At 40.4% G+C, this 18,437-nt stretch overlaps 3 protein-coding genes across 3 annotated transcripts; 2 read left to right on the top strand and 1 right to left on the bottom strand.

Moving 5' to 3' along the window:
* The first annotated feature begins 117 nt into the window (after positions 1-117).
* rnf121 (ring finger protein 121) lies at positions 118-6,717 on the top strand. Its single transcript, XM_053440953.1, has 9 exons — positions 118-272; positions 1,916-1,953; positions 2,365-2,506; positions 2,923-3,077; positions 3,185-3,292; positions 4,488-4,608; positions 4,707-4,840; positions 5,577-5,678; positions 6,189-6,717. The coding sequence occupies exons 1-9, from the start codon at positions 195-197 to the stop codon at positions 6,307-6,309; spliced, it is 999 nt and encodes a 332-aa protein (XP_053296928.1). The 5' UTR covers positions 118-194; the 3' UTR covers positions 6,310-6,717.
* Positions 6,718-7,628: 911 nt separating this feature from the next.
* On the top strand, positions 7,629-10,312 carry LOC128456678 (interleukin-1 receptor accessory protein). Its single transcript, XM_053440954.1, has 5 exons — positions 7,629-7,722; positions 7,802-7,843; positions 7,920-7,982; positions 8,511-8,640; positions 8,845-10,312. The coding sequence occupies exons 1-5, from the start codon at positions 7,698-7,700 to the stop codon at positions 9,005-9,007; spliced, it is 423 nt and encodes a 140-aa protein (XP_053296929.1). The 5' UTR covers positions 7,629-7,697; the 3' UTR covers positions 9,008-10,312.
* nlrc3l1 (NLR family, CARD domain containing 3-like 1) lies at positions 9,937-14,674 on the bottom strand. Its single transcript, XM_053440952.1, has 7 exons — positions 14,571-14,674; positions 13,308-13,589; positions 13,089-13,190; positions 12,864-12,941; positions 12,640-12,748; positions 12,301-12,541; positions 9,937-12,220 (listed from the first exon to the last, which is right to left on the bottom strand). The coding sequence occupies exons 2-7, from the start codon at positions 13,490-13,492 to the stop codon at positions 10,647-10,649; spliced, it is 2,289 nt and encodes a 762-aa protein (XP_053296927.1). The 5' UTR covers positions 13,493-13,589; positions 14,571-14,674; the 3' UTR covers positions 9,937-10,646.
* Positions 14,675-18,437: the final 3,763 nt, after the last annotated feature.

Below are 18,437 nucleotides of genomic sequence, written 5' to 3'. Positions count from 1 at the left end.
TGGGAAAATCAACATACTCTTACTCGTAAACAAAAAGCTTCACACATCCTGTGATTAACTCAATCTGTCACCGGCTCAATGTTTGACCTACATTAACCCCGAACTTTATTTTGAAAGGGGAGGGAAGCACGCCAAACAGGACCGGTTTCATGCTAACGCTAATGGCCCCAGAAGGGTGAAGCAGCACTCCGACGATGGCTGGGGTGTTTGAGGTGGAGGTTGATGGTGTGGAGCACGACCACGGACTGGGGCACCACGATGAACCGCACCAGGTGAGAGACGGACGGGAAACACCGACGTGTGACGGCGGATAAAACACGCCGGGGTTGGGTTCACGATGTTGCTGCTAGCCGCAAACACGGAACTCTCGTGCTAGCTGCTACACATAGGTTTAGCATAGCGTCAGCAGCTAGCCTCCGGTGCACAGCCATCTGTCACCAAGCAGGGGCATGGTTCACCGGTAACCACACGGTGCACTGAACATTACTGGGTGGGTTTGGCTCAGCAAAAAGAGCCGTGCTTGCTAAAGCAGCAGGGAGATGTCATTTAGCATCGCCAAACTAGCTAACTGGCTAACCTTACAGTCATGTTGTTACCCTGGTTCAAGGAGCAAACATTGGAACTTTAATGATAAAATTATCCTTTGTTTAGTCAACTTAAACCCCGTTGTCACGGCCATGTTCTTAAATGTCCCTTTGAATAATGATGATGTGGCCCATCGGGTCAAAGGTCATCTATGGGCTTCTCTGCAATGGGCTTAATGGTTTGCAAGTGTCAAGCCAGGGGAGGTACCCTAACCACTTCCTGTAGGATTTCAAGCTTGAGGTCAAACTAACATATAAATGTTGAAGTGATGTTAGAGCAGGTGTTCATAAAGTACAAGAAAAACTAGTGATCAATCAAATCAAATATTCTTTATTGTCCCCATGGAAAAATCTTTCTTGAGAGAACTGTACGGCAGTAATGTACATTGTTTAACGGACAATAAAAAACCCTACACACAGATATATCGTGTAAGAATCAGAATAATAATGCAGAATAAAAGTGAGTTGAATATTGCACCTGCCCTATCAACACAAGAAGGAAATAATGCATAAAAGATGAAAATCAAATACTGGGGTTGAAACATAATAACCAGAGTGCTCAATGTGCCAGTCACAGTGCAAAGGGTAGTGAGATACATGGCCGAATCAACACGTTTCCTTATTGAATAGAGTTACTGGTCATTAAGGATCCTGTTAGCTCATACATATGAAGTGTAGTCAGTACATATACTGTAGATGGCTGTCATCACAGTGACCTAATTGAAATGCACATGGGATCCTTGTGTTTGGTCCAGTGACGATCTCTGTTGGACCTTGTGCGCTCTGATAACCTGTTTCTCTCCTGTCACATGATGTAAACTCTTAAAATGTTCTGATCTGAGGACTGAGACTGATTCAAGTTTGGCGAGACTTTGTTATTCACACATTTGACATACGCTTTTTTTAAATGTTTTTTATGGGGCCTAAATGAAACTAAAGTATTTGCCAGTGTGTACATCAGGAAGTGTGATATTAGCAACAACCCCAAAACATGGTATCGAACCCACAAACATTTCCATTTCCGGCACAACTAAACCTAAATGGTCTGAGGCAGATTGTACTTCAGCTGCCGTTTAATTGGTATGCAATGTAAGTTTTGGGTGTTTGAAGCCAACTGTGTGAGAGGTAATGCTCAGCAGCCTCAATCAACTGTGACCGTCTTGTTGTCTCCCAGTGCAACTCTTTCCTTACTGCAAGTCATCAAGGAATCTTGCTTAGAAGTTCAACTAGTTTGTCTTTGATCAAAATAGATTCATACAATGTACTCTGCTAGGGCAAATTACAGTAGTTTTAAAGATAAAAGTCATTATTTTGTCCCTTTCTGTCTTTAGATTGACGTGTCCAAGCTCTCACCAGAAGAAAAGTGGAGGTAAGTGTCTCTATTACACATTTAATGGATTTAATTTAGTAACATTCTCTTGTTTTTCATGCTAAATATATTTTTTAATCACTTTCTAAACTAGGTTTTGGTAAAGTAACTTTACATTCCAATTGAAGGTTTTTGGATTGGCTTGAAAGAGGTTTTTTTGTACTGACACATTACTTAACCACAAGGTTTTAGAAAGTAGGCTACAGTTACAAAGCTCTGCCCAGAGCAACTGCTCATCACCTACATGACACTTTTTCAAACAGTTCTCATTCATTACCATCGGGAGTCACCAGTGTATAAGAAGTCTACTGCAGTTTTTCAGACACGCCTGTCCTGCAATGTTTTGAATCATCAAATGGTTTGGCACTTGGCAACGTTAAGCACGTTCTTCCTCTTTTTCTTCTTCCACAGGGTGGAGCATGCAAGAATGCACGCCAAACACAAAGGCCATGAGGCCATGCACGCAGAGATGGTGCTCATCCTCATCGTCACCCTGGTCGTCGCCCAGTTAGTCCTTGTGCAGTGGAAACAGAGACATACAAAGTCATACAATGTAAGAAACAAAAGTCACACAATAAATATGTTTGAAGTTGTGATTGCAAAGTCTGGAAATGCCCGAGTGTGAAGACACATACTTGAAAGACATTTTTCTGTTTTGGCTACAGACACAGATTAGGTGTCAGTGGGTTGTGTTTGTTTACGATCAAGGAAGGGATAGAAGTACCTGCACTGAAAGCGTTGTCTCTCAAACACCTGCATTGGCTCTTAGATGCATGATTCACGACTCTATCTTTACATATTTTCTCAGTTAAAGACAAATATTGTATTTTCACCCTTGCTCCATTCTCTCCATATATGAATTGCTGTCAGTAGTGTCTGTCTTGACGTTGAAAAGATGTGTCATAATGCAATCGCCTCTATCTCTGATGTACACACACGTTCTAATCTGTACGCTCTGCTGTCTTGTAGCTAGTGACTCTGTTCCAGATGTGGGTAGTTCCTCTCTACTTTACTACCAAACTCCACTGGTGGAGGTTCCTGACCACGTGGTTTATCTTCTCTGTCGTCACAGCCTACATCTCCTTCCGTGCCACCCGCAAGCCATTGGCCTGCACCACACCGAGGTACAACTATATCTAAGAGATGAGCCTTTCCATTTATGAAAAGGCATTGAACTGCTGATAACCTTTTATGGCATGATATGACAAATGTCCTTTTCTGCCTCCTGTAGGTTGGTGTATAAGTGGTTCCTCCTCCTCTACAAAGTCAGCTATGCTACAGGAATAGTTGGTTACAGTGTCATCATGTTTACACTTTTTGGTATCAACCTAATATTCAGGTACGTATTGTCAGGTCCACAGCATGTCTTTGCTGATGAATGAACGTTTTAACCTTTTCTGTCCTTTCCTATAATACAACTACATAGTTGTTCAAATGAGGGGACATTACCTCTTAAAACTCTTTAAATAAAATCTAGGCTGCTCTTTGGAAGAGTAGCCATCTTTCCAAACTTCAAACTTATTTTCGATTTCAATATCAGACTCTCACAACATTCATCATTTATCTGAATATCCAACTGAGAGGCGTCTTGCTCGCCCCTTTTTCCTTTTATGTTCCTTAACACCCAACAATAAACTTCTTTACAAAATCCTTCACCTAACAGGATTACAGAATTTCACAGACTTTATCTGAAATAGACAACAAACAACATTCTTGTTGTGCCTGTTTCATGACCCCAGGTTTGTGTATTTAGACGTTAACTCTGGTCACATGACTCGCACAGTCAACATAATTTCATAAGTTTTAAGTAGTACTGTGTTGCTTTCGGATATTATCATTCTCAATGTATGCATACCTAAATAGTTATGACAACAACTTCTATTTAGACAAGGAAATGACAACTGTCTCTTGTGTTTGTTTCTAATGACAAGTGTTTGAAGATGTTACCTGGAGCTTAGGAAATGTGATGGACGGCATTATCATAAGTCAAGTCGTTCTTTTTATTTCAGAACAATCAAATAGAAAATAGACAAAAGACTAAAAGGGGAACAGGGTTTGCTCGGGACAACACAACACAACAGTACAGTTCAAGTTGTTCAGTTAAACATAGAGTGAGATACATCCCATGGAGTATTTAGTCCATATATTCCAGTATTTTTATACTGGTCAAGTCTTAAGGACGAGGTCAGTTTTTTATTTATGATAAACTTTTGTTGACGATTGAGATGTAGTCGTCCTTTGATGGCAGCTGTGTCTGTAGCTACATCTGTTTTTCTGACTAGTTTCAAACAATATAAATAGAAAAGCATATTCTTGTACAGCTCACTTGACTAGGATACTCTGAGAAAGAGGGCTATCTTTGTTATTTTTTGGATTAGTTGATTTTTAGCTTTTGATATGTTTCTGACTCTTATTTTAACATGGTCTACACACCAAATATAAAACATAATGACATAAACAGATGTTGACATTGAACCCTGATGCAGGAGGATCAGTCGGAGCCATTATTAACACACCATGCTTTCTCTCTCCAGGATAAAGCCAGAGGATGCCATGGACTTTGGTGTTTCTTTACTATTCTACGGTCTGTACTATGGCGTCCTGGGGAGGGACTTTGCGGAAATGTGTGCAGACTTCATGGCCTCAACCGTTGGGGTAAGTGGGCAGATTGAAGACGCTGCATGTTTTTGTGCCCTGTTGTTAAAATATCATACTCACTGGTGTCTCATTCCCTCTTTTCTTTTCTTCTTAAGTATTACAGCGCATCCGGCATGCCAACCAAACACCTCGCTGACAATATCTGTGCCGTGTGCGGTCAGCCCATCCTCGTAGACGTCAGTGAGGAAGGGATTATTGAGAACACGTACAGATTGTCCTGCAACCATGTGTATCCTGCCTACCAGTTATTGACATATTCTCATACTATTACTGCTTTATTATGTGTATCTACTTGCATTAATTGTAGAAAAAGTTGGGGCACAATATGGAGAATTTGATTTCTATAGGAGGTATATTAATGGAATTATCAGTACAGCAGTAAAGGGGAACTGACAGTTAACTTGACCTTTGTTCCAGGATGTTGATGCTACGACTGGGCATCTGAACTTACATTACTTCCCCCACTATTTTTCTATTGCTGCTCACAAACTGTAAATAGCATGCAACCTTATCAAATGACACAGTGTGGGTGTTTTAGTGATAGTGGGGAGGGTCTCCCTTTGTTCTCAAATAGTCTAAGTTCCTTGCGAGATGGATTTGACAGGATGTTGGAAGTCCGTTTGCACAACCTTGCACATTATGTTGAGAAATTTCTAATCTTAATTTTTCTTAATCATTATGTGTAATGATCTTTTTTTATTCTAGTTTTTGTTTAATCTGTAATTTGTTGTGTTATTCTATTCTAATAACACATTTATTTAGTGATTTGGAATCCGTAAAGTGCCATCAAGGGACAATCGGTGTAGTTGATGGAAATGGAATCAGAAAATCTATTGATCTTTCAATCCATTATTGATTCAACAAGTTGTTGCATTATTTAGTTTAATTTCATAATTCTGGGCCGGTGTATTGGTTGGAACTGTGACTACTGATACTTCTTTACCAAGCCTTAACTCCACATCCAGGTTCCATGAGTTCTGCATAAGAGGATGGTGTATCGTCGGAAAGAAGCAGATGTGCCCTTACTGCAAGGAGAAGGTGGATCTGCAGAGGATGTTCAGTAACCCGTATCCTTTTTATTGTTGGATTCTCACATGATAGATTTACCCTTTTCACTGGACTCAATAATCTCTTTATGCAGTGTCAGAGATCATATCTATAAATATACAGACTGTTCCTGCAGTGTAGGAAATCCCAGTTGAGGACAAACATGCAGGAAGTATTTTCGGAATTATAAGAGTTGATAGGTAATTTCCAGCCACAGATACCCAATCAATATCCAGGAAACAGTTATGCCTGGTAAGAGGAAGTTTTTCTTGTAACAGAAGTTTAGACATAAACATTCATGAGATTTTTTTGTTGTTCCGACAGCTTAATTGCAGACTGTTAGGAACTAGAGATGAGACATTTAAAGGTTGCCTACAAAGTTCCTGTTCCTTTTTGTGGTTCAGAGTTCACCCTTCAGGCAGCTCTGACAACTGTGACTCCATACACTAAATAATGCTTTCATGTAAACTAACCATGAACAATGACCTCTTGCTGTTGAAAGCCTAGTTTTTCCTTAACCCATGTTTCAGGTGGGAGAGGCCACACGTCATGTATGGACAACTTTTGGACTGGCTTCGGTATCTGGTTGCCTGGCAGCCTGTTATTATTGGATTTGTGCAAGGTATCAACTACATCCTGGGTCTGGAGTGACCTGAGACTGGCAGTAAAGGACATACACGCTACACATAGAAGATGTGCAGTGGCTCCAAAAGACTGTGGGCCTAACATTGAACTAAAAATACCAATAAAAAGTGTCTATACCTTTTTTTTGTATGTATTTATAGGCACATTGTCTGCATTTTACAGATTATTTGAATTTTATTAGCAATTTGAAATTTGATGTCAGTTTCCCAAGATTTGCTTTACACCAGCGTTACACTTTAATAGGTTCGTGCATCTTACAGTCTAGTAAAACGTTTTTTTGGAAATCATTAGAGAGGTTCTCATTTTAATAATCTATGTCTTAAGTGTGCGTGTTGATAGTGGAAGGATCATGCTGGTTTTTTTCTTCCTCATGTTGATGACATGACAAATAAATACTGTATGGAAATAGTTTAAGTCATTGCCCCCTTTGCCTCTTCAGCACACACAGACTTCCTCTTCAGCTGCGTCACTTGTGGTTAAAGATAATCGCTGATATGAACCTGTTTGACCCTGACTGATTCCATTCTTTGACCTGAAGTGCAACGGTGGATAGTTTCCTAAGCATTTACAGTAAAAGACCTTGTGACCGAAAGTCTTGTCATGGGTATAAAGTGTGAATCATAAATGACCAGAAGATTTCTCGGACAGATCTTTTAATGACAGGATTTCAAAATGTCGTGATTGTCTTCACGGACACTCATTAATGACACAACTGTCTTTGATTTCACTCTTTGTTTCATTAATGTTTAAGTACACATTTAATTCAATTTAAGCATCGGTTCACTTAGAAATGTACAAAAAATGTTTCCTTACTTCGCTCTCTGTTTATCTATTCCTGCTGTTAGTTCTAATTCATGTAGCTATCAGCTGTGTTCTGTGGATTAAGTTAAGTTTCAGGTAAGACGTATTTCTTTACAATTACTTAAATGTCTTATTTGTTATGTTGGTATTAATAAGTACACTTAATCTACCTCCACTATTTTGAGTTTTGCAGCAGAAAGTCCAGCTGGCTATAAACCTAAATCTATCTGAATGGGTAGCTACTATGAGACTTTAGAAGCTATCTTTCTGTAATTTGGGTAAATTAAGGCATTTCTAAAATTAGCACAAACCAAAGCTACGTATCAGCTAGTAACTGAAATGAAACCATTAATTGTTCAAATAACGTATGTCGAGGATGAGGAGAGAAAAGGTCCTGGAATGATCCTTTAACTCAGTGACTGCTGATGGAAACAGTCAGAACCAGACTGGGTCACCCTGAGGAAAACCCCACAATGAAATTATGTAATTTTTTTTGAGTGGGCGGAGAGGAAGTTAATTATATCGGCGTGTGTATATATAGAGTAACTCTTAACGGCAGTGCACAGCGAACACCTCTCACTGGAGTCATCACCATGAAGCTGCCCTCTGTTGTAAAAGGTATTATTTAATTACACCAACCCTTTCGTTTTCTATCGTTCTGGCGACAGACTGTTAATGTGTTGTCTCCCTGCTGCAGTCTTGACATCTCTGTGTATGCTGCTTGCAGATGGATTCCCAGGTACAGTTAGTTTTATGGGTGAAATAGATGTATATTTTATATTTCAGTTTTTTGCTAACATGAATTTGTTCTTCAGTGTCTGCGGATGGATCTCCACGCATCATTGGGGCAGATCGAGTCCATATCAAAGCTCATCCAGGTAGTACCCATGTAAATTACCAACTGCTATCAAGTGTTGATTATATTTTAAATTGTCATGCTACGCAGTTAAGGATTAGTTTAATATCAGGGTTTCTGTACATATATTTATATAATATTCTTAATTTAACAAGGATAAAGTGTCATTGAGGTTCAAATCTCTATTTGAAGAGAGACCTGTCCAAATGGAAAACATGGTTACAATAAAAACAATACAAAGATCCAGCCATCATATATCAGTTTGTTGTATCGTTTACTAAATACATAATCTATCAAATAGAATTTCAGAATTTTTTAAAAACTGTAAAGCATTTTTTCCACAGTGGCAATAAGAGCTATTTTTCTCAATTATAAATGGACATAAATTCCCCCATAGTAACCAGCTCTGACAATTTCAGATCGTTCTGTAAATTATTCCAGCATTTTTTATTTGTTGCCAAATTTTGATGTAATCTGGGCGTAGGCCATGCGTTTTTTTGGCTTTTACACATATATGTACTGAGACTGTTTGGGTGTGTTCTGCTCACAGGTGAGCCACTGATTCTTGACTGTGATGCAGTTACAAATAGTAAAGATGGAGTGACGCTGATCTACTGGCTCGTCAATGGCTCTTTTCCTGAGGATATACCCAGCAGGGACAGAATAATAGAATCAGACCAGTGAGTATTATGACTTTTATATCAACACTTAAATGAAAATTAGCATATCACAGCAGCATTGTGTCCATTTAAGGAGGATAATCCACACACATGTTGAATATCAAGCTGCAGTGGATCCTTGCTTTCAACAGAAGCAGTGTAAACAGTGATTGGAGTACAAGAATTCTGAAGATAGAGCTGTCGTGACTCTTTGTGTGTTTTTAGATTACCGTTGGAGAACGGTACAATCCTCCAGAGGAGATTGCTGTTGAAGAACGTCACACTAGAGGACTTCAAATCCAGCTTCACCTGTGTGGTGACGAGCGCTGTTGGAATGGCCCAGAAGCAAATAAAGATAAGAAGAATAAGAAAGAACGGAAAACACTGAATGTTAGTGACACCAATGGGATTCTCTTAATTTTTTTATAACGGCGAATCAAATTAAATCTGTGAATTTTATATTAGATGTTACACTGTTTGGTGAGAGCCAATACAGACCAAACAGCAAGTGAAGTATATTAGCACCCTTTCTATTTTACACAGAGCATTTTAACGTGGAACTGAATGTACCTTTGATACAGTTGAAGGAAAGCAGGTTTGTCATTTATCTGCAGAATATAGAGAGAATATTGTTACACTTTGATTTGCTGTGGTTCTGTATCATTCCTGTGTCTGCTGGCATAAAGATTTTTTTTTTATGTGTAAACCATTGAAGCATTTGCTGTCATTTCACTCGCAAACTAAAGTGTTTAGTGCTGATTGAACCCTGAGGTTGTTTTCCTATATATTTATACCATTTATTTCAAACAGACAACTTGCGTCTGTCTGAACGGTTGTGTCACTGTCTCTACCCCACTGTTAGTCTCATGTGAAAGTAGACTGAACACTGTGGTAGTGATGTGAGCTACAGGGTTTAGAGTGAAGGGTGTTTTAGTTGTGTAATGTACGCAATGACAGAACTGCAGCTCTTTAATGTGTCGACTGCAGTAACTGATCAGCAGATTCAGTTTTCACACTTTCACCACACAGCTAATAGTTATAATCTTCATGATACTTTATATGACCTTAATAGTGTAGGAATTAAAAAGCAATTTGTCCCCTTAAAATCTGTCCTTTTCCCAGGTTTGATGCAAAGTGATATATAGTAAAACAGTCTGTTAGTAATTAATGATATATATTAAAAACTTAACAAAAGTGAAGCTCCTTCATAAATCACACCTGTGAATTTATTCTATATTGTCACACATTAAATAACATCCCCATTCCCTTAAAAGATTGTAATGTGACTGTGGAACTTAAAGCAGCACAAAGTAGTTGTTTTTTTTACTCTCCAAAAACTTTTTAATTTCATTTTGATGGCACACAAACGTATAACATGAAGAATTGCATCTCTGTGATCGCCACAGTGCTCCTGCAACGCCCGCAACAACACAGTGTTACTCTGGTTTGATTTGTTGCAGAGTAAGTGATGCTGCAAACAGCTCTACAATGAAACAACAAAGAAAAACACAAAGTTCAAGACCTTTATGTTGTTTAAATGTCAAAATGTATTATGATAAATACGGTGTGTATATACATTAGCCTTTACACAACATTCATGTAGGGTATGCTTCTCTGCTCATATGCTCTCCATTCTTTTTGTTAAGAGTCATCTGAGATGTCCCAACAAATAAAACTATGCACTTGTTTTCAATCCTGTAACATTACTCTACTCTGTCAGTGAACATGGTTCAAAAGTTGCTGGTTCCTTTTCCATCAGCTTGTAAACAAATGCATGTGTCCATGCAAAGGCTCGAACGACTACTTGTATATACGACACTGATAAAAACGTGAATTACGCCTCCGTCCTGTGTCAACCTGATTATAACAATGTGGTTGCTTTTAGACTCTTTAATGTTTCCAAACTAACTTAGTGCAAATGTTGGTTGAAGAGAAACATTTTTCTTTATCAGGAGGGTGAGCAAGGTGGGAAATATTTTCTCCTGTGACGATTTGGTGCAGTTAGTATTTTGATAGTTCCTCTGATGCTAACATACACCCAGCTCCTCCAAGCAGTGCTGCAAATTGTCATTTCTGCCAGGATACTTATTTTCTCTGATCCTCTTCCTGATGAGGATGGCAGCCTCTTCAATCACTGTTGGCCACTTTACAGGGGATGTGCAGAGTGGCTGGAGGAGCTCCAGGTTGGGCTTGCGCTCCATCCCTAACAGGAAACGTAGGAAAATGTCCAGTTTGCCGTCCTCACTGAGCATGCTTCTGTCCACAGCGCTCTTGTACAGCTCCATGACTTTATGTCCCTTGAACATCTTGAGCTTGACTCTAGGTTGCTGCTCCAAAACGTTCTTCCCCTGGTTTCTAAAGGAGAGAAACACATACAGGGCGGCCAGGTACTCCTGCACGGTGGGGTGGATAAAGCTCAGGACATTCTCCTGAAACAAGACATGTGGCTTTGTGATATATTGTGTGCACAGGCCACTGTTAATCACCGCCTCCTTGTCGTTGATTCCAGTGTGTTTCCAGTTGGGCCTGGTGATTTTGAACTGGCCTCCTTCTAACATGTTGAAGGCCAACTCTCCAAGTTTCATAAGGAAGTCTCTCTCTTCCTCCAGGCTCAAATCTGGAGCTCTCAATATGCGATGCTGGCGTGTGAGCACTAGCACTAGCTTTGTGTACAGGTACGTGATGCTCCTGGGCAGCTCTGCCCCTGGCCCCTGTTCTCTAAAAATGCGATAGCCCTCATCAGCAACCAGTGAGCAGAACAAGGGCAGGTGGCACATGATGCGCAGGGTTCTGAGAGACTTGATATATGCAATAACTCTGGCTGCTTGATCTGGGTCTTTAAATCTCCTCCTAAAGTAATCCTCCCTTTCCGGGTCACAGAATCCACGCACTTCGATCTCATCATAGTGCGTGTCCCAGGGGATGCAGGGCTTTACCTGCGGCCGAGAAGTGACCAGGAAGAGGCCGCGGTAGAGCAGCCTCCCTCTGAGGAGGTTGACCACGATGACGTTCAGGGTGGTGGGCTCTGTGTGGTCGCTGAGAAGCATAGTGTTTTCAAAGTCAAGCTTCCCATTGTACTCGTCAAGTCCGTCAAAGACAAACATTATTTTGCAGTCCTCGCATCTGTAGTCCTCATCTCTCAGTTTTTTAGATTCAGGGTAGAGTTTTTGTATTATTTCCAAAAAGGAGGCTGTGGAATCCTCAAACTGTTTGAGTTCCCTGAACGGCACAGGAAACAAAAAAGACACGTGTTGGTGGGAGCGCCCTCCAATCCAATCCAGGACTAACCTTTTGACCGCCATTGACTTTCCCGACCCTGCCACTCCAGTCATCAACAGTAACTTTGTGTTGGAGTACTCCGGGCTTTCAGAGTTAAAAATATCCTCTGTGGAAAGACGCTGCTTTTCATTCCGGTTGCTGTCCAGTTTTTCTATGGTCATAACCTCATGTTCAATATTTGGGCCGTTATCGCATGTTGAGGTTATGTACAGGTCAGTGAAGATGTCGTAAAATGGCCTCTTCTCTTCCTGCACGGCCATATCCTCACATACTTCACCATACATCCTCTTCAGAGTCTCACATAAGTCGTGACGTACTTCATCTGAAAAAAGGTGAATGTGTGTTATATTAAGATTTAATTCACAGTATTTAGCCATGAAGACATTAGAGGAGTGAACTTACGTCTTAGACACAAAGTCTGGAGACAATCAACCATCTTTTTTTCCCCCATCTCCCCGAGAACGATTTTGGTGATCTGCAAAGACGCATCCAGGCTGTAACACTCGACCAGCCGGTCCACAAGGTTCAGTATGTCCATGTCCTGGGGAGGAGTGTTGAACGTCTGCGGGTAATGCTTCCACAGCATCATCTTGAAAGTCTTGAAAGCTCCCGCTGACAACTTCCCTAGGGTATCAAAGATTGCCTGATTCCAAAAGAAAGAAGAAATTCAGCATTGTTGTTGTAAATTGAAGGGTGTTTTGTATGCAATCGATTACAAACAATAGGGGAAGACAGACTGACCTTAAAGGTGAATGCCACCGTCAGAGAAGGGTGGCTGCTCTCACTCTGGGATTGGATAAACTCAGGTGTGACAAAAGGTCCCGAGACCATATCATCATTGCTTTTGGATCTGGAGTGGGCACAGTGGAGAGATTTAAACATGTTTTTAGCGTCAGCCAACAAATGTAGTGTAATCAAACACATGCACAAACGTTGTTGTGCCTTGCCATGGGTGTATTTCTTACTTGAGGTTTATCTTTTCACAATTGTCACTGTCGAAGGAGTAGGAGCTGGAGAACGAATCTGATCTTTCCAGCTGGATCCTAAAATAACACAGACAACAGGGCTTGTGTTAGAATTAAAAGATGTCATTAGATCTTTAATGGATACAATGTAAACTACAGTATATTGTTAGGCACAGCTGCGTAATGTGATGAATGTATGGACTGAATACTTTGTCCTGTTTGTACCTTGTGGAAGATTCATCTCCATCACCCATTTCTATTGAGCTCTCCTCAGATGCCAGTGATGTGTAGCTCAGAACTGGAGATTGGGCCCGGGCCACATGATGCCTTTAAAAACAGAAGGATTGCAAATGTTTAATCGCTTGTTGGCCTAATAACAAAAAGTGTGCAGGACACACATAAGACTAGAGACAAGTTGTTATTTTCCTATTTCTACTTCATTACCTGTGGCTGGTATCCATTGGACTTGTTGTCCATTGTCCCAGATCCAGAGACGGTCTTCTCTCAGGGATGTAGTAGAGATCGTCGTCTTCATTTGACACAATCTGTTGTCCTCTACCAGACACAGCTTCTCCGACTGAAGAGCTATCCGACCCCAAGGCCATCGCAACCGGTTCAGCGTCCTCCATTGTGTCACTGAGGAGGTCAGCCAAAGGCTAACATGACGAGCATGTGAGCAGTGATCCCTTTTGGTTTTCCAGGGACAGTCTCTGGACTGTAACCTGTCTGTACGTGTAGAAAAGCAAACATGGAGGAAACATCAGTATATCAGTCCTCAAAATCGATATCAGGACACATTCAGGATTCTGTGTATTGAGTGGGTTAATGCAATACCTAGTCTAAAAGTTCATGTCCATTTACTTTAAACATGGAAATGGCTAACATTCTGTATGTGAGCTATGATTGCTCAGTTTGAATGTACAAAAACACTAAATTCAAACCAAAAAAAACAAACCTTAGACACACAATCCTTCGACTACAAAGAAAGTGCGATCATATCCTTGTTAGGAGCTATAAGGATTATTTAATCAGCTGAACATTAAACATTACAACAATTCCCTAAATGATAGTTGTTTCAGTTTCTGTAGGTGACTGGAGTAGTTCATTGTATTCGGCTTCTGATCACCACTCGGATTCTGAACTTCCAACTGAGTGGAACAACAAGAGTTTAGTGTCTCACACTTGATAAATAACAGAAAGATGAACAAATGCTCTAACTTTTTGCGTTTTACAGAGTTACTGTAAAGTTTTACATATGTTAAACATGTTCTTCACATGTTTAGTAAGAGAGACAGTAAACCTAATATCGTAATTTTTGCCCTCTCTTGTTACAACAGTCAACCTTTGACCCCTTGTATTAAATGTGACTCCCTTTTGAAACCAGTGTAATAACCTTAGTCATAGGCCTCATATAAACAGGTAATATTCCTCCCAGATCACACAGTGAACCTGCAGGTGTATTCACCCGATGCAAGGAGACGTGTGCGGCCTGCCCACCATTATCTCATGTAATAATATACATGTCACAGACTGAAGGTCTGTAACTGACGGACACGATCTTATCTGACTTTTGACATTTTCATTATTTGAACTTTAAACTTCCGCCTCGACGTCTGAGACCGAAAACTGTCATCTGCCAAACAAGTCAATGACGCATATCAGCATGTTATTATTACTTGTAATTAAATAGAGTAGAAACCGACTGACCTTAAATTTAATGTTTCTGGTTGTTGTTCTTCTTCTGCTTCTTCTTCTACTTCTTCTTCCTCTACTTCTTCTTCTGCTTCTTCTTGTAGTAAAACGTAAAACAGGTTACGCCCCCTAGTGGTTCAGAAAATGAATAACATGCACTCAAACATGAGAGCTCCTCAAAATGACCCCCTCTATTTTATATAAAATAAAGTTTTATTGTATTATTTTGAGAATATGTATCTTTTGCGTAGATGAAACTTTAAGTACCACACAGCAGGCTGTGCTCTATGGCAAGTAGTTTCGTAGGCTGTAAAAATCTAAATCATTATCAAAAAATTAAAAGTACTTGCACAGAAAATATCCTCTTATAATGTAATATTATTGTGTTTAGTTGATTATGCTATTACCACAGTAGCTAATGATTATTTTCATCATAAAAGTGTATTTTGCTGGAGGTTGTGGCACTTAATAAATCTAATTTTACCATTAATAAGGAGTACTCACTAGCATTAGAACAGTTCATTGCTTAATATTTACAAAATAAATGAATTATTGCATCCCTTAGCAAGAGAAATCTATCCACCTTCATATGTAGTGTGGCGCTGCAGTCAGACGAGATTTATGTCAAATGTAACTCCGACTAGTGTTTGTGTGCAGGGCCAGAGCAGCACTGCAATATCCTTCTACTGCAAACTATGATTCATACCAGCTGCTATAAGAGCAGTGCATTTGCTCGTATATCATAATTGTATCAACTCCATTTCTAAGAGAGAGCATATTATCCAGCTTCACATTGTATGACTCAGTATTTATTCATGATTATTGATTAAACTGATGTCAGAACTAACACTGTTGAGCTTTCTGCTGCATTGTTTATAGGTAACACTTCTCACCGGTGAAATCCTGGTTGTCATGCTCTTTAGTCACTCTGGAGGTATTATGATTTCAGCGTAGCCTATTGACTTGATTTGAGCTGAATAAACCACAGCTTTTGTCTAGTTGAATAATTGTTAAGTTATTCTAGTGAAAGGATATATGATTTGTTGGAAGTATATAACATTTAACTATCGATCTATATGATTTGACAATACAGTTTACTGGCATGTATATAATAACTGATCAGGCAGCGGATGTTTACATCGTGAAACTGTAACAGAATCAGCAGAATCCTCGTCTCTCTGGCGACCGAGACCCCAACGAGTTTCCACCACACTGCGCTTTGTGTGATGGAGGCTGAGCAGTGACAAAGGCGGCAGCAGGAAACAGTGGTGGTATGAGGGGTGATTAGTGCCCGTGGGATTGGAAGGGGAGGCAGTGCACAAGGGATGAATTGGGATGAAAGCATTTATTCATTGTGTATGCTGTTTTCAGGAGTAAAACTGTTGTTTACATTAGCTCATTATTAATGCACAAAAGCCTTGTGCATTTGGAAAAGTTGAACTTGTGCAACTGTTTGTGCCTTTAAAATATTCCACCAGCAACTGCATAGATCTTGGGGCCCTCTCCATGGCTCCAGTGCTTCCATCTTGGTTCACCCATGGCATCCATAGGGTGGACATTTTGTGATGGATCATGTCTTCATTGTGGCACAGGGGATCCCTCTGGGTGCTCGGGGCTCCTTGTGGAGGGGGCAGTGGAGCTAATTGTCCAGATATAGGCTAGAAGTGATGGCTGCATCTGCATGATTTCTTGTGGGCCTATCGTACCTCGAGATGTTCACTAAGGCACGTGCACAGACATTTTGGGGGGCAGGTGCTCAAACCCCCCAAAAAAGGGCACCCATCGCCAAAATTATTTATGAACTTAAAAATAATAATAATTACTTAATTAATTAAAAACACAGTAGGATATTTTCAACTTATATATTTATTTTTGTTGACAAACTAACTCGCCAGTTGTTGTTGTTGTGTTTTGTTTGCTTTCGTAATTTTCTTTCTACAAATAAATCATATATAAAAAAAATAAAGTAACTCAAATGATCAAATTGAATAATTAAATGAATAACAGGCAAAAACAGACAAAACAAGGCCAACTGACAGAGTTGAAGCATTAGCAGCATTACACTAATAATATACCACTATATACCTCACCAGACTGTCATGTAGCTCAACTTAAGACCTACCTTTCATTTAAATAATTACGATTTTAAATTAAACAAAACTAGTGAACTTGTGTAATTTGTAGAACAGTAAAACTGCCTTTAAATTCTCTGCCTACCTGCCTGCCTGTCTGTCTGCCTGCCTGCCTGTCTGTCTGTCTGCCTGCCTGCCTGCCTGTCTGTCCGTCTGCCCGCCTGTATCTCTCTCCCTCTCTCTCTTCATTAAACATGACAAACGTCAGTAAACAGCTGGACAAGGCTTTGAAATCATGGATTTCGTGAGTTTTTTGTTTGTTTATTTTTTAGGAAACGTCGGACCAGTTGTGACGTAATGTTTTCAGCGGCGCTAATGTTGTGGTTAATTATCAACAAACAACGTCCGAGGATTGAACAAACACGCTCATTACCTGTTTGTCTGATGCTGCAGGTCCGATAAGAGGGGCTGCAGCCGTTTGGCGCTCAGCACTGCATGAGGAGGGAGGGGCGCAGCGGGGGCTTGTGAGCACCGTGGAGCATGTCGTGGCGAAATTCTCTCAAGAACTCAAATAAATGCCCATCAGATATCATAACACATTTGGGGGAATTGATGACAGAGAGAATAATTTCAATTCTTAAATATTGATGAATAAAGAAAAAACTGGCACCACTAGGGGTCTATCTGGGCACTTGCCTGTCTTCACACATTTATGCATTTCCACTATTCCAGACAAAAACATAGTCTATATGACTTTATTTGAGGCCAGTTTAGCCAGTGGAGATTGCTCGGAACAGTTAGCTCTCAGGATGCTTTTTCTATTGCATGATTCTCTTTTCAGAGGAGCAGAATCATGGAGCAAAATGTATGTTTTCTAGTCAAAACCACCAACATTTTATAGAGATATTATACTCATATTCAGGGTGCATAATTGAAATTGTATTTATTACTTGAAAGGATTTACTTTCTTAAACTTCAGCCTTTGCCTGAATCAATTGTTTTAGCTGCTGGCTCTTTAAGCCCAGTCTCCTCTGATTGGTCAGCTGTTGAACTTTAACTTTGGTAATGTCAACCATTGGTCATAACCTTCTACTTCTTCGAGCCTGCACAACTTTGTTCGCAAGATAACGCAGAACTTGGGGTAAGGATGTGGTATGAGTCACAGAGGTGCCTATAAAATGTTGGTATGGATCCAGCAAATTTGTGTCTACTTTAAACATTGAAGTATAAGGATTTTTTTTGGAAAATATTCCTCAATTTCTCAGTAAATTTTAAATCACGCTTGTGTAGGGGACCGATATTTAGTAGTTCCTGTCTGCAACTGGCTTTTCTCTTTCATTCACCACGTCCTGTCACCAAAATCCGGTGTAACCCTCCTCAGATTCCACCCACAAGCCTTGTGGCACTAATCGCGCCTCATACAGACACACACACTTCGCATGCTGAGGACTATGACTCCATGTCTATGAGTGTGTGTTTGCGCGCGTGTTTGCGTGTGTGTTTACGTGTGTGTGTGTGTGTGTGTGTGTGTGTGAGGGAGGGAGGATGCTCAGAGCGCAGCCAGCCTCTCCAGACAGCAGGATGACCATCAGCCTGTGCGCTGCTCTCCTCTGTCCTGGATGGTACAGGGACGTGTTTTGGAAGGGGGCTCGGGCAGCAGCGACCCACCAGCATCACCGCCACTGAGCCTGACGTGAATGACAAGTGCAGGAGGTCTCTGTTAGCCGAGCTCAGGAATGTGCACGAGTCCGCTGGGCTGCGCTCCTGCTGCTTAAAGCGACATTTTTATTTCGGACCTGATGGAGCTACC

The sequence above is a fragment of the Pleuronectes platessa genome, chromosome 15, assembly GCF_947347685.1.
Source record: "Pleuronectes platessa chromosome 15, fPlePla1.1, whole genome shotgun sequence".
Lineage (NCBI taxonomy): Eukaryota > Metazoa > Chordata > Actinopteri > Pleuronectiformes > Pleuronectidae > Pleuronectes > Pleuronectes platessa.
The sequence above is the reverse complement of the archived record's forward strand: the minus strand, read 5'-3'. Positions and strand labels throughout refer to the sequence as shown.